This window comes from Mugil cephalus, chromosome 1, assembly GCF_022458985.1.
Source record: "Mugil cephalus isolate CIBA_MC_2020 chromosome 1, CIBA_Mcephalus_1.1, whole genome shotgun sequence".
In the NCBI taxonomy this organism is placed as follows: domain Eukaryota; kingdom Metazoa; phylum Chordata; class Actinopteri; order Mugiliformes; family Mugilidae; genus Mugil; species Mugil cephalus.
In genome coordinates this window covers 6,585,390-6,602,137 of record NC_061770.1, presented here as the reverse complement: position 1 = coordinate 6,602,137, position 16,748 = coordinate 6,585,390, and the positions used below count along the sequence as shown (strand labels likewise).

Below are 16,748 nucleotides of genomic sequence, written 5' to 3'. Positions count from 1 at the left end.
TTTATGTCATATTATATTACTGAAATACAGGCAATACAGTCAGTGATCTTTGGTAACTAAACTGGTAACAAATATGAAGATTTTGTGTTTATCATGTTCAGAAACTTATTTTCAATGATTGCACTGGCTGATAGCTGATCAGTGTGTATAATACAGACCTTAGTGGTCAGAAGGAAAAGACAACATTACAAAACACAAAAATACAAGGCATTATCAAATGTTAACTCTTTATTTGAATAAGTAAAAAAGGTGCAGGTATCACAGGTATCATTTGTCTTGCTGTTATTCTTGTTGCATGAAACACACAGTTTTTTTTTCTTCTAAAATATATTTACATGTGAAATATTTCCAAACTGTCTAATTATTTTTGAGTCATGTACAGAATCCGAGTCTAAACTGGTGATTAAACATTTATTAAAGTGCTTTTTTTTTCCTCTTCTATCATTGCAACACAAAACAGCTTTACATAGCAATACACTGTACAGGTCTGAATGTGTGTTATCGTGTGTCGGGCTACCTGTTATACCAGCTGCATGTCTGTGCAGGTGTACTGGATCACAGAGGTTTTAAAGTACAATTAGTTCATTATTTTGCCTTTGAAATACAAGTGAGACTTGACATATCATACAAATAAATAGTAGTCATAGCCTGGGCTATAGCATGCAAACATCAGCATTATGTTTCTTCAAGCAGTAATACAATTCATTACTGGTGATGCATTTGAGCAGGGTGCAAAAGTATCTCTTAGTGTTTCCTTACACAGTCTCTAACCAGTGTGTCTTTGCTGTACGCCATGATTTTTTTTATTAAAAAAAATGATACACACTACACAATGCTAATTGAAAAATGGTTGAAATATTTGACCCGTGTATTAAAATAAAAAAGGAAGAAAAAGGGAAAAAGTGATGATAATATGAAAAACTACTCCTTGTCCATTTCCACATATTGTGAATGGTTGTCTGGGGATTTGCTGTGAGTTTTACTCAAATGGAGTTTGACTGCGTGATTACTTGCAAATGTCCGACAGCAGAGCTTACATTTGAACTTTGAGTCAATGTCCTCCTCCGCGACTAGAGCCTCTGTGGCTCTGACACTGAGGGCCTTCGACAGTTCTGGCTCCTCTACCTTCGTATGGTGCTCTACGGGCATTTTGCACATGTCTTTGATTTGGAACCCGAGATGGGATTCCAGATGGGAAATGAATCCGGCTGGTGACCTAAACTGGGAAGCGCAGTCATTGCAGTAGAAGACTGGGTGGCCTGTGTCCATGTTCTTCAGAAATTTGGTCCCTCCTGTTTTCCTCAGTTGGTATTTTACATTTGCTAACCAATGGCTTATGGTGGTCATGGACAATCCAGTGAACTTGGAGATGTGCATCCGTTCCTGAGGGCCAAGGTCTGACAGCAAGTACTTTCCCTCTGAGGTCTGGAAGAGGCTGGAGGCAAACTGAGCTTGTAGGATAAGAAGATGGCGAGGATTCCAGTTTGACTGCCTACCCTTACGCTTGTGGACGGAGTACACCTCTGCAGAAACATCCTCAAAGCGCCTAACATCTGATTCCAGTTTCATAGTCGGAATTCTTGATGGAATGGAGGGTTTTGGTGTGGTGGCTTTTGGAAGAACTTTAACCATATCAGCAATGTCAGACAGAGCGTATTTCTGTGGCATTGGGGTGGAGGACTGTAGCAGTAAGGAATTCTTGCTGTGTTTAGATTTGGTCAGGTCTATTGGCTGGTCATCGGTAACAAAGAGAAAGGGGTTATCAGGCCTATTTCTTATAGGGTTTCCAAGCATTAAAGCTGGTTTCTCACTGCTACGGTTAATGTCAGCAAAAAGAGACTGTGTGTGAGCAGATAGTTTATCTACTCTTGAGTTATTGGGCTTATTTGCTTTTCCCAGATGATTGTTCAGAACTGACTGCAGTGCACTAAGAGGGTTTATGCCAAGTATATCCGGAGTGTCACCGAGAGGCTCTGAAGTAGTGCTGCGTCCATTGCTGGCAGTGGGGCTCGGTGTCTTGCCTCTGTCAGAGAAATCTGGGCTCAACTTCCCTTTGATCGCTTCACTCCCTTCATTCACACAGTCTGCATCAAGCTTTGAAGAGGAAGAGGAATCATCCTGACAATCGCTGTCATCATTCTCCACCAGATCAAACTTAATATTCTGACTTTCTTTACCATCGCTAATGCCATCCTTTTCTTTTTTGATGTCCACATTTTGATGCTGTCCCTGGGGAGTATCAACTCCCACAGCACCATGGTATGACTTACCCTTTGGGGCAATCGGCCTCAGCTTGTGGTTAAATGTCTGCTTTAGCTGAGTAGGGGGAGATGCAGAGAGAGGGGCGCTTTTGATGATGCCAGAGAGCTGATAGGCAGCATGAATGCTCGGGTAGGCACTCCAGCTTGGTGTCCCTGTTTGAGCTTTATTGATGGCAGAGGCCACTGTGTTGGCTAAAGATTTAAGAATGTCCCCTCCTCCACCTGAGTCTTGTTCAAGATCCTCCTCACGGAGATAAGGGTACTTAAAAGCCCCATTGCCTGTCTTTTGATCCTCGCTCTCTTGCTTGTCATCCCTAGTTTCAGTTTCTTCCATTTTGTCTGATGTACCTTCCCCCTGGCTATCCTTCTCACTGCTCCCAGGGGAAGTGTTTTTTGGAGACACCTTTTCTCCCTCAGTGTCGCTGGCAGCAGGCTCAGCTAAACCCTGGATCTTCTCTATGGCCAGGGGGTCGAGGGCTAACTGTTTACCCTTTTTAGAAGCTGAGTTAGTAACTTTAATGAAGTGTCCTGTAACCATCATGTGTGTGGTGAGTTGCTGAAGGGTGTCGTGGGAGCTTCCGCACTCCATGCATTTGAGAATCTGAGACTTGCACGTCTCAAACTGCCAGGTGTAACTCGCCCCATTCTGATATCCATAGCGATTATTGTTAGCATTTGAAATGGCAGCAGCCCGTTGTGCCTCAGTGTAGCCCGACAGACCGGTCGTAGAGTCAGGGGAGCAGGGTCTTGTCGTTTCAAAGGCCCGTTTCTTTGCTGGTGGCAATAATTTGGGTGTGATTACTGGGATTGGCTCTTTTAAAGGCACTTTTTGGTAATGTTTAGTTTTAATCATATGGACACTCAAATCCTGGAGTGAGTCAAAAGAATGGCCACAGAACATGCACTTCAAAACCTTCTGTGCATCCTCTTTCCCTTCCATATCTTGCAGATTTCGTTTCCTGGATTTAGAAGAGGAGGCGGAAGAATTGCTCTGTTTGCTGTGGTTGTTGTCTTGGTAGTGTCCACTCTTGTTCATGTGGACTGTCAGCTCCACAAGAGTGTCATAAGCAGCGCTACAATCCTTACAGCGGAATCGGCTAGCTCCCGTGAACACTGAGCCACAGGGTTTGGTGGTTTGCCTATACAAGTGGACAGAGCTAAAGAGGTTGGGTTTGGATGCAGGCTTTGGAGAGAGTGTCTGCTGCAAGGTCTTAGAGAGTGCATCCTGGTGCCAGTCAAACTCACTCTTGGTGCTTCCATTGGTGCTGTCACAGTTGGCTTTGCTGGTGTTTTTGCCCATTTTCAAGTCCATCCCGATTCCCGTCCAGTAGGAATCTGAGAGAAAGTTTGCATAGGCTGCCCTCATTTTCTCCAAGCTGCCGCCCATCTCCTCCTTCTGTTTGGAGGTGCGACTTTCTTCATCCCTCTGACTCTCAGGTGGCGATGAGATTTTGAAGTCTGAGAGTCTGTCACTGCTGTCGCTAAGGCGTGACTCCAACTCTGCCTCTTGATTGGAAAGGACACTAATGGGAGAGTTCTGGTTGCTATAAGTGTTAGTGCTCTTGTTGTCTAACTCCCTGTCCTCGCACACTTTCGGACTGGTCTTCTCTGAGCATTCCTCTTCAGTTTGAGTGTCGTTCTCTCCGTCTTCTTCGGCAATCGAATCCTGAAGAGCCGGGTCTTCATCTGGCATGTACACTGGAAAAGGAAGAGACATGGAAAACAACATTAAAATACTGTGCAATTAATTCATTTATAAAGTATGAGCCATTTAGGACAGCATAACGACGGCCGCTCTGTGCCTTGGGAGGTGGACATAATGTTTTTGCTAACAGACTGCTGCTGGTGTAACAGCACCATTTGATTCACGACAGGCCATTGACTTAGTGCTGTGTCCAAGGTTTTCCTGGCCTCAAGTTGAGATGTTTACAACAATCATTGGCCACTGAGTGACAAAAGGAAATTGATTCTACTGGGGCCTGTTAAGTGTTATTGCAAATGACCTATTCCGTGGTGATTATGGATGCCTCAAAACTGCAATGAAAACGTAAGCCTCCTGCTCTGGATAACATCTCAGTCTGCCTGAAGCTACACATGAGGAATGGCTCAACATAAACTCAGATATTCTAATGCTCCAAATTGATCTCGAAAAAAATGCAACGCTTGATTGAAAACATTACTTCAGAAGGCATTTAGCCACGATTACAAAGTTTCAATAATCTGTAATTCAACATGAGGGAAATTATTTTGTCGACAGCAAAAATAAAGCAAAAAAAAATATGTTGCAAATGTGACGGCTGATCGTGATGTAGATGTTGATCGCGCCGGTGGAAATGCTGATTCAATTTTCAGTGTTAAAAACCAGACAATTATACAAAATTTCAAAAGATTACTGGCAATCTGTCATGTCATTATATTTTCCCTGACAGTCTCATAAACAGCAATTACTTCTTTCATTATTCACCTGTTCATTCTCGCAACTCATAGAGCACAAACATTATTGCTTCAATTAACAGATAATTAAACAACAGTATTTCTAATTGACACATTTCCCATCATCCAATTAGTGGAATCTCTGACTCAGCATTGAGGTTATTTCCAGTGGCTGCTGGATCTGCTTGACGTAATACGAAGACGGAAGATTAAAATAACCTTTCTGACAATCATCATTTCTGATTATTTTTAATCTAACCACCGTACCAAAACCCGGCCTACAGTATCACACCCTGCGTTTGCATATTTTCCAAAGACATCGTGCAATAAATGCAGTTTGTCAGAGTTGTCACATATCTGAGATATTTTCCGCCTCATAGTCACGCTGGAAAATGTGCATTTTGGGAGAGATGTGGCAGATGTGCTACGAGTTAAATATGAATGGGACATAACAGCCTTGTCCAGGCACTTATGCATTTCATGTTGTTAATATTTCTCTTCTGAATAGAGGGCACTCCACGAGGGGATGGCTGAAGCCGAGCACTCAGGAGTCCCACACTGGGCAGCCCATAGAATGTCTTCTTTGCCTTCTGAAAATAAGACTTTTTTTTTGTATCAATATTTCACAAGCGCCTGAAGAGAAACCCTGGAGATGAACTGCTTGCCAGCTAATGGACGGAGATGGAGATGGGATTCGGACTTTCAAAACAAACACGTAGAATGGGGCCTGGCGAACAAGAGCCTGCAGTGAACACACACCCAGGAGCCCCAATGTGCCGTGACCTTGATCCACCGCAAGAGAGATGTTTTGATTGGCCGGCCAAGATCAGGGATGGCCTCCAAAACACCCTTGATGCTAAGGGAGAGAGTTGTAAAGAGCACAGAGGTATGTTTTATTTATAGTCTTATATATAGTATTCACAGTGAAGGAGAACTCCAACGGCTATGACAAGCTCCCAGTTGATGTCCTCTCTCTTCAAAGTCATCACTAAAACTGAAGGACTGGTAACACCAAAGTGGGGAGATGAGCATTTTTCCAGTCCAGTGGTGGCTAAGTAGAAAATTGCTCATTCCTAGGACACACTATAATTCACAGTACAGGCGTTGTCCTGCATTTTTTATATACCTTAAAACCCACCAATAAACGGCGTTCATTTGACCCTATTAGTAGAAAAGAAGAGCGTTTTACAATGAACGGATAAGCACTCTTTTCCAGGAACATGGACTTTATCAATTTTAATGTGAATGTTTGTCCTTATCTTGGTATTTGAGGATGGAATTGACAGAGATTAACAGCTGCCCTTCCTGCTGTTCTACGGCTTTCTATCAGATGCCCTAAGTAGCAGACATCCAGAGGCACCAATTAACCTTCTGGGAGGGATCACTCCAAGATACCCACATGTCTAACTCCACTCCACACACCATTTGTAGCTGCTTTTGCCAACTCTTGATCTACTACAGCACTGCTGCCATGCCAGGCTGCATTACTCTGTAACACAAGATCAGATTCAAGGACAATGGCAAAACAACAGAACACCTACCTAAGATCATTATATTATGTTTCTCCAACAGCCGCTATGCTTCACAAATAAAACGGCATAGCTGGAACTTGCACATCATCTTGTTAAACAAAAGTGACCAGCTATTGCTTGTTCAAGGTAAAAAAAATAAAAAATGTAAAAAAAAAAAAAAGAACAGGAAATGCCTGCTTTGAAAATGCTGTCTCTGAATTGAGGCAACTCCCAGCCTAACTAGCCTTACAAAACAAGACGCTGGCGTGCCCTGCCTGAGATTTAGCATGTCATAAACTGCTGTAAAGCCTCCAATCTGTGTCACTACAAATTTATATCTTCAGACAGAGATATGCAAAGGTCAAAAAACCTGAGGTGTCCATCATAAATCAGGCGGCTGAAGTGTTTATAACCTTTATCCGTTAGCACAGACTCTTGGCATAGAGAGGCCTGGATTTACAGAAGCAGCAGCTTGTTTCTGAGCCAAAACACCCCCCGCCGCCCCAACATCTAGAAAAACCTGCTAACTGCATAGAAAATCGTACACTTTATTTACTGCTACCTACACGGCAGCATGCTGTCCAACTGGATTGGTGCTAAAGCCTTTTATGACAACATATTTACGACTCAACTTCAGTATCTCCGTGGAGTGCAACCCCCTCCCCCAACTCCCTCTCCTCTTTGAGTCCATTCACAATGTGTCAATCACTTTTAGAAATGTACACGACAGCTGTGAAAAGGCATTCTGTTTCATATATTAACATCTGAGTAGAAACTTTTGTAATGGTGAGAACATCAACATTTATCCCCAGGAAGGTCAACATTTCCTTCATTAATCTGACAAGCCACAGAGAGTTAGCAGCCTGAGGAGCTTAGCTAATGGACAGCTGCAATGCCCATCGCAGGACTTTGCGAGTATCCGAGGTAACACTATCTTCAGAGAAGATTGGGTAATTCATAGGTGCCAGTGACAGGTCTGCACGTCTGTGCCACTTTCCCCAGCGCTCTCCGGTTGTCTCAAGCTACAGTTTTTGCTGCTCGCAAATCAATATCTCTTTTTACTTCTCATTGATTGCCTAGCGGTGGGACCAACCTAAGCAGGACTGTTATGACATTTCTAGATTTCCCCCTGTCCTTGGAACAATCAATTACACGCGCATGGCAATCAAAACCTCTTTGCAAAATGAACCTGCTCCATGACATTTTCATCTCCTGGATTTATGCCATGTGAAGAAGAAAAAAAAAAGGACAGGAAAAAAAAAAAAAAAAAGGGTTCCTGCTGGATAAGCAGAGCACACACTAACAACGCAGGTCAGGATCGCTGAACAGTCTCTAGGCTGCCTCAGTGAATGCAGTCCTGTGTGTCTGCTTCTCCTTTCTGCTTTCACTTACTTGTAAGCAATTCACCCTGTTAATTATGTCTGTACATTTAGAAGCACTTAGTCACAGCGCTCATCTGTTGTTATAAATAGGTGTGAAACGTCAGTCAAAAAGTACTTGGTGTACAAAATTCCAAACAAAGTTGTGAAGTTTTTTTTTTTTTTTTACTCACAACGTCGGAAACAGGGTGGTGGTGTGTTTACAAAAGTCACCATGATGTGATTGCCTCACTGAGCTATCATTAGACTGAGACACATGCCACAAGGTTTAATATTTGACAGCGATTCCTGACTAACTCGGTGAGAAGTGCACGTCAAGATCAAATAGATACATTGTCAGACATCCTGATGATAGCCTTGATGACACATCTGAAGTTAATTCTGAAACCGAATCACATGAGAAATGGCGAAGACCTAATTCTGAGCCCCGGAGCCATCTGTAAAGATCTGTAAACACCTCTCACTTCATTGTTCCCTGTCAGGAAACAGTCTCCCCGAGCCCAAGGACACTGCAGAGTAAAGAGAGAACAATCACACTCAGGCTGCACCCTTTGACAAAACTTATCTGGAGGTTAATTGATATCACAGAACGAAATACTTTCTGACTTGCTCTTTAAAAAGGAATGTGTCATTAGATCCCATCTGACCCATTATTTAGTTTTCAACGCTTCTCTGTTAAATGACTCCAATGATGCACTTAGCAGACTTCAGAGCCGTGCAGACAGACTGTAACTGAGTCTAGATCGCGTTGTTTTTAGCTGCAAATGGTTATCAACGGAACTGTGGTGCATGTTTTGTAAAAGTAAAAAGGGCAAAAGTAGATGAGATAATATGAAGTGGGTTTAAAAGCAGCCATGAACCCCCGCAAAGTGAATTTGTCAGATCTTTCTGAGGCTCTGACTAAAACACCATGAGACGGAAACACTCGTTAATTTTCGTATGCATGAAGGAGATGTTACTTAAAGCGGATTACGTACTTCACTAAACACAACCTATTCATGCAGATAAATGCCTTGCTTTCATACACCCTCAACTTTAATATTTAATAGTCTAATATAATCAAATAAAAACTCGCAGCTCAGAAAAGAAAAGACATGGACAACTTGAGGACAGATTGTGAACACAACAAATGGCACAATGTGCTCAGATGGACCCGGAGCCAGATTAATATGATAGGATCGCAAATATGACACCATATCCTGCCATCTGGCTGTTCATTTGGGCAAAAATGATCACAATAATTATGGCAATTAATCAAAAAATGTTTTCCCAACCAACATTCTGTTAACTAAAAACACAGAGAACTTTGGAATGCACAATCAACACACCAATAAACACGCAGAAAAAAAAAAAAACACATCACGCAGCCTCTGAGCGTGTTTAGCCTGAGTAACGGTAGCATGTTTATGTAATGACACAAATGTGGGAATTTCTAAAAGACTGTCTTTGGATGTTGCATGGATGCTAATCATGGCATTTACTGAGACACATCAGATTGCGGCGCCTAACTCCAGTAGCGCCTTCTCTCCATGATGTCACCAAGCAACGCTGCTCCTTTTGATGCCTACTAGAAGCTTCTGCTCCGAGACGCATCAGTCGGCCCGCTGCCTAATTGGAAGTGAGCGGTGGGAGAGCATTGCAATCTGCACTCCAGCACCTAAGTCATCACTTTGAACGTGCCACAGCCGCCACATCACATGCAGTTGGCTGGTGTTGCATCTCACCAAAGTGTCCTCTATCAGCACTGGAAGACACAATTATACATGCGGCATTCCCATGCTGTCACATAGGTGTTGTTTTATTTTTTTTAAGGAGCACAATGCCAGGTGAATATTTGCTCTATCTGTATATTTTAGTATTAAAAGTATTTATTAAAACATTTTATAGTAAACGTAGGTGCCACACAGCTACGCAGAGGTTTTATTTGATTTATTTAATGTGTAGTGGTGTCAAGTTTATTTACACATTTACTCAAGTAAAATGCCTGGGTCAAATTTTTAGTTACTTCTACTTCTTTATAAAACCACGTAGCAAATAAAGGTTGAATGTATAGGTTTCAGGGTGATCTAGAGTGGAAAAATGAAATAAAAAAAAATAATAATAATTATGTATTTATTTGAGTATAATTATCTAAAAATGAGAAATTTTGTTTTGGATATTTACACAGAGAATGTCTATGTTTCTATGGTGGCCCAGAATGGACAAATTAAATAGTGGCTCTGACCTCTGACACTCTTCAAAGGGGAGAGAGAGGTGAGGGATAGTTGACTGTAACCTGCAACCTGACCACTAGGGGACACTAAAACTTACACACCGGTCCTTTAATGTTAGCCACTTACACATTTGGCCTCTTACATATTAATACTGATGCAATAACAAAATACTACACTGATTTAATACTTCAAGTACAGTCAAACGTTAAAATCAGGATATTTTCCTGTGACTATATTTTATGCTGAAGCACGGCTACTTTTAACTTTACAGATATCTCAAAATCCACATTTATCCACCTGGCTAGAATCCACTTAGAGAGAAAATAAATTTTTAAGGGGCTAAATTCTTAAAATTACTAGCTGCTGAATAAGCTGCAATGTGCTGTTTTGTCTAGGCAGTAAAAAATATACTGCACACAGCACGGCTGTCTCCTGTTCCGGCCTCCATCACTAACAGGCAAAGGTAAATATAAACAATTTGGTGAGCGCTTAGAATGATGTTACAACCGAAGAGGCTCAAAAGCCTCAGTGTATATTTGCCAGGTTATGGATGATCTTTTGTGCCCTGGCTGATAAAGTTTCAGTCGGCCAAGCAGAAGCAGGACGGCTTCAGCTCCAGTGTATTTTCCACTATCGGGAGGGGAGCAACCTCTCGGCGCTCTGTCACTTGGTTTCTGAAGAGCCCATGACACGACTCTCCAGGAGCGACATGATGAGGTCTGATGGTTCCTTTCTGCAGAATAGCAGTTTACCCCTCATTCACCCTTATCAGAGAGTGAACCCATCATCTTACAGTACGCCACTCAAACCGCTTCGCATATTGGAGCTGACCAGTCGAGCAAACAGGGCGGTACTAATAAAAGACCATCTTGCTTCGGTTCAAATTTCCCTGATTGAATGTCAGTCAGGAATGTTTGCGTGGCAGCAGGGAGGAAAGTGGGCCATCGTTTAAAGGACCACTGCCTTGAACACATAAGGCCTTTGTTCTAGTTTTATGAGATACTGAGTGAAAGGTATGATGGCCTCCAGTCGCCTGACGTGCTGTTTGTTTTTCATGCCCACTCGCCTGACTAAATAAAGAGGTTTTCAATTCCAATTCAATCATTGTCTGATGTTTCATAAGCATTTGCTTCATCATTGGATTCTCTTTTATTTTGCATCCGAGAGGCAATAACCAGAATTTAATTGTCTTGAATATTAAATTGGTCTTTTATTTTCTTGTGATCTCATGGCATAATATCAAAAGCTCCTTCACTCCTTGCTCCGTGGACTGTGTTCCATTTAGTTTCCCCCCGAGAGCAGTAGATGTATATACAGTACATTGAGTCCCTGCATCATAAACTTTGCATGAACCCTAAACACTGGCCCTCCCAAACAACAACAGCCCTCCATCAAGGTCGGGCCTTGATGAATCTGATAGTGCAGCTGGAGGAGACTGTGTGTATTCTATTAAAACAATCTGCATTTCACTAACTCTTCCCGCCCACTCCGTCCCTGTATGGATCTTTCATTAGATTCTGGATGGGCTCCAGCCAAAGCTTTCCTTGTACAAGCAGTTTTATGCCGTTTTCAGCAAAGGGAGGCTTTTTTTTTTTTTTTTTTTTTTTTTTTTTTTTTTACATTCCGAGTTCATTAATAGTAGATTGCCACTTTTTCCCTTCATTAAATACAATGAGGCTACAGGGTGAATTTGCAGCTGAAGCATGGCACTGTCAGTTTCTAGTGGGACCAAAGGCTGCTTCATGGCAAGCATAAAGAGAAAGAAGCAAGCCAGCCAAACCTGGAGCTCCGTGGGACCAGACAAGCAACAGCAAGAGAGGCAGAGATGCTTCAAAACAGCCCCGCTCCCTCCTATTCAGATTCATTTTAATGGCAAATTTGTTGTCAAGTGTCCTCCGCAAAATGATTAGGGCCCGCTGTTTTCTGAAAAGTGCAAACTTCTGGATTTGCCTGGTGCGCATTGTCACTTTGACAGCCCATTCTGAGAACAATGGCTGCCCAAATAGTGAAATGTGTTGGCACCCAATAGTTGAAAGTTTCCCCTCAAAACAGGCTTTCTGCTGTTTGTGGGTATTCTGCTGTGTTGATATCGAGATGTTGATTAGAATGAAAAAGGGAGCCAGTGAATTGGGCTCCCCGGAGCAGGCACATCAACCATTGTATGAGATTGACAGTCACTCCATTGAGCCAATTATTTCTGTTCATAAGACCTGTTTCTATAAAAACTGGTTAAAGACTCCAGTCATTGTTTGAGCGTCTGAATTAAACTACTGGTAGGATTTACAGAAAACCAACAGCTTTTAATGGCAGGACTGCCCACTTAGTGGTGCTTTTACTGCATGAAATAATTACAGACATAATACTGTTTCCATTAACGGTTAAGGTTGAGCACAATACTTTTACAGAACATATGCATAAAAGGCAAATTATCCTCACGTCATCTACAATAAAAGAAACACAATAAAACCAGATGCGGCGCTCTCTATATGTGTGGGATGCATGTTCATTAATACCACACTGCAAACACATCCAAGCTGTTCAAATATTGCCACTGGAAAAGTCAGTGCAACAAAAATATTTTCTCTGTGCTATATCCTCATTTAGCCTACGAGTCAGCGCCGTGACATTTCTAAGGTGTTCAGCTATAATGGAGGAGGAGTAGGTGCCGACTGCAAGACGAGTGCAGAGCCCTTTTATTCATTGCATGGGAGAAAGTGGTTAATTTATTGAAAAGAAGGTAGGCGGACGAAGCAGCGGAACGGAACTGATACCCTGCGTGGCTGTAGGTTGTGCACCGAGGGGGAGGAGACAGGAGTGGGAGAAGAGGAGGGAGAGGAGGAGGGGGGAAAAAAAAAAAAAAAAAGGAGGTTGAGGGAGGCGGAGACCAGAGCGACAGAGGAACGGTTAATGGAAATGAGTGACAGGCTTTCAGAATGATTTACAACGGGTGGCGCTGCGGCAGAGCCGGCGCTTGATGGATGATCCTGAAAGACGGAGACGAACCATAAATCATGTCTTTGAATCATTGACAGAGATAAAGGAGGGGGAGAAAAAGCAATGGCATTGACGTTCATTCTTCCAATAATGTACATTGACGAGTTACACTACGGAGCCTTAATTAAAAAGTGAACACGGGTCTTCTCCCTCTCTCAACTCAGCCCCCCTCCACCCACCCACCCACCCACCTCCTCCTCCTCCTCCTCCTCCTCCCCCCCGCCGGCTCCTCTATCCCTCTCCTCTCTATTGCGATATCAATGGTAATTAAAGATGCAGCATCCCCGGCCCCTGTCCCACAGCCACTTCCTTCAGCTTCCCACAGCAGCCAGATTAGATAAGTGCTCTGCTAAAAGATAATGTCACCCCTCAACAATATCAATGCGGGTCTGGCCCATTTGTTTCTACATTTGTAAACACACACATAAACGGAGAGGAGCGGGAGACGGAGGACGGAAGGAGGGTCGCTTTATTTCTTCAAAGGAAAAATAACAGACGAACCAACCGCAACTCAACACTAACGATGCTCGATTACATATGTTGCCGTGTAGGTTTCTCAGCAATCAGGAGTATTCTATTCTATTTTTTTTTCCTTCATTTTTTTTTTTGTCTCCACCGAATCTGTCCTGCCGCTCTTAAAAATTGTGTTGTTCTGTCTTGAGTGCAGATGGCACTTTGATAAGCAGGAGGAGCCCTGTAGGAGCAGAGAGCCTGAATGAGTGGCATTCCACATCAGCTGAGCTCCCTTAAAGTGCACACAATAGAGCAATGAGGTGAAAGTAATCCTAAACATCTGTCTTATGTGTTCTACACGCACAGGCTGTTTGTTCAAGTTCGAGGAAAGACATTAGCAAGGGGGGGAGTGGGAGACGGAGAGAGAGGAGGATATATCAATTCATGCACTAGTTCTCCAAAGGGATTAAGCGGGGCCTCTGTTGTCTGTCCTCTCGCTGCTCTGGCAAACAAAATGGAGAAGGCTGCCCTACTAATGCAAATACCCTCTTTCATGGCACACTGTGGCTAGCGTGGGCTCGCTGCAAAGTAATACTTAGAACTAATACATCACCATGATTGTTTTTAATTATTTAGACTTCCCTGTATCCAAGTTTACGTTGTCACATTTGAAGCCTAGAGTTTCGGGGTTTGGACGCGGCGCCCCTGAGGCCTCGCGGCAGACCTGCTCGGAATCACGGGAGGAAAAGACGAGCGCTGGAAACGCGACGGGCCCCGGTGCACTGTCCCGTCTGAGGGCCGCTCAGGGGAGACCGCGGGGGCAGCCGGTCAGCCCACCACGCGAGGGGATATTCACCGGCTGAAACTGAAAGACACACAAAGCCGCCGCTCTGCCTCGCTCTCACCCTCACCATCCCTCTCCCGCTGTGAGAAGACATTTTGGCAAGCTAAAATGGAAATGAATACACAATGGTCATCTAGCATTGAAAAGCTGTGGCAATAATATTGGTCAGGCAAAAGCCAGTGCGTCCGAGTGTATGAGTGTGTGTGTGTGTGTGTGTGTGTGTGTGTGTGTGCACGCGCGTTTATGAATGATTCATGCCGCAACACAAAAGCTCACACACTCAGGCTTCGCACGATTTGAGAATCATTTTCATTTGAAGGCTTGAAATTGTTCATATCATGTTTGATCGCATCCTCGCATCAAAACACAGTTTGATGGACAAGGGAAATAATTACTTGTCATTCATGTGTCTGGGGTTTCTCTTCTCTCCTCTTTTGTTGCTGTTAAACATGTTCCTCTGTTAAACACTTTTCCTTCACCAAACTCCAAAACAGTGCAACGCTGCTTTCAAGTCGCAGTCCAAAATGGAAATGAAACAATTTCATTAAATTTACAAAGGAGGAAAATAAACCTGTTTACTCCATAGTTCTTTTTTTTTTTGAAAAACTGACTGCTCAGCTGAATGAATCAAAGGGTTTGAGCGTAATGAACTTCTCGGAGTCCGTGTCATTAATGGGCGATGGCGCTCGTTGATCTTAAACGGTCTTAAAAGATGATCCATACAGTAATGAAGCCAGCTCCGCTCCTGGCCTGACGCCCAAACCGGGACATAATCAAAGTCACGGGGGACACGCCGGAGCTACCGTTACCAAATAACATCCCTCCGCTTCCCTTTTGTCCGCTCTTTAAAGAGTAAAAATCTGTTTGTCATTACGCTGTAGATTCTGAATGCTAAATATTCAAATTCATTGCATGTGTTTCACGGCCGTCAGCTGGGACCACAGAGCAGCAGGACGGCTTACTGGTCTCTCTCTCTCTTTTTTTTTTTTTTTTTGAAGAGCAGCATGTAGTGTCCAAGGCCCAGCCTCCTCCTGACTCTTCTGCCTGGACCACCCTGCTCGCTGCATTACACGACATGACAGGACGATGCTGCTCAGTCCTTGGACCCATCGCATTGTTTTTCTTGGACCATGGTGAAAGCAAATAGCAGCTAAAGGGCCCCGGCGCTCGCAGTAAAAACCAAAAACCCATGCAGTCATTCATCAAAGCCCAGACAACTCGCTACTCCCCCACCAACTACCAACCCCCCCGAGGCACGGCCATCTCCCCCCACTCTGGGTTTTAACTAGGACTCCAAATAATTCCAGAAATGACAAATGATACTTATATCTCTGGCCTGTGCCGAATCAATAAGCATGCAGAACAACTATCCATCTTGAGAGGTATCGACAGACGCGGCTCGACATCGGCGGAGAAACACTTGGTGGCTTTATTCAGGATCGGGGGTGGGAGGGAACGGAGGAAAGCGGGCAGAAACGGCACGTTCGTTTTTTAAATTACAATAAACCACCCACCACTGTTAACAATCAAAAATCTATTACGGGAAGTGCAGCATCTGGAGATGCTGTTTGAAGAAGGTGAAGGGTGGGGGGGGACAGGTCGCCACGATGAGAAGGCAGAGTGGCCATTTGTGAAAATATGCATGACCTTGTGAACTGGGACATGGGTTATTTTGACAGCAGCACCTGCACATGTTTACATGGCAGTTGTGTGCTGGCTATGAGCTGATGGGTGGCGATATGGCCCCTCTCTGGTCCCCCGGCTGGATCGGAGCAGCTGACAGATAGCACTTCAGAGCAGCTTTAGCTGCAGCTCCCCTTGAGGGGCTGTGATTGATGACTCGCACTGCCACCTAGATCCATTTTCTCCTCCAATCTGACTCCTCACAGGTAGAGTGGAGGCCTGCTTCTCGCTCTCTCTCTCTCTCTCTCTCTTTTCCTCTCCCCATCTCCCTTCAAATTTGAGTGTGCTCATTTTCGAGTTTACCAACAGAGCGACTGCAAAACATCTACTCTGAACAAATTAAAGACAGAAACGGAAATAATTTGAACTAAATGCCTCGCAAAGCCATTTTGATCCCGAACATTAGAGTTCGGAAAAGTAAAGGAAAAAAAAAAAAAGAAGAAACTGTGAGATGTTTGCAGGCGTAATGTCATTAGCGGGGAAAATGTTAAGACCCAGGACCCCTGCAGGTCTGAAGGCATTTAAGAACATTTAGCTTAGCCATCTGGTAGACAATTACACAGGAACAAACACACCGCCTCAGCAAATAAAGCTTGGCTCATCAATCACGACAATAGCCAGAACTTGGCCTGTTATTCCCTCTGATTTAATAACCTGCACGAACTGCACTGTTATCCACCACAGAGTCTTCAAGTCAACTGGAGAACACCCCAACATTAACCACAGCAATATGCTACAAAGCAGGACAGCACAAAGGAACGTATGAATAAATGTCCTTGTTGTGCCAAGTTATTATTTTTGATTTAAAATTCACGCAATTATTTATAGAAAATATCACAGTTCTTAACCCAAGATTGTAGTGGGAGAAAAAAAAAAAAAAAAAAACCTTGTCTGTGTCGCACTGTAATTTTCAACCAGGCTGTGAATATAAATGGAAGTGAAAAGAAGTGCAAGGTTAAAAGTAAAAACATTTAAAT

At 43.4% G+C, this 16,748-nt stretch overlaps 1 protein-coding gene across 1 annotated transcript in view; it reads right to left on the bottom strand.

Annotated features, from left to right (window-relative positions):
• Window positions 1–213: 213 nt before the first annotated feature.
• The window catches only part of LOC125013685 (teashirt homolog 2), a 39,024-nt gene continuing 22,489 nt past the window's right edge, over window positions 214–16,748 (bottom strand). The window contains exon 2 of the mRNA XM_047594557.1: window positions 214–3,959. Within this exon, the coding sequence (XP_047450513.1) occupies window positions 922–3,959 (3,038 nt within the window). The 3' untranslated portion in view covers window positions 214–921. The remainder of the gene's footprint in view (window positions 3,960–16,748) is intronic.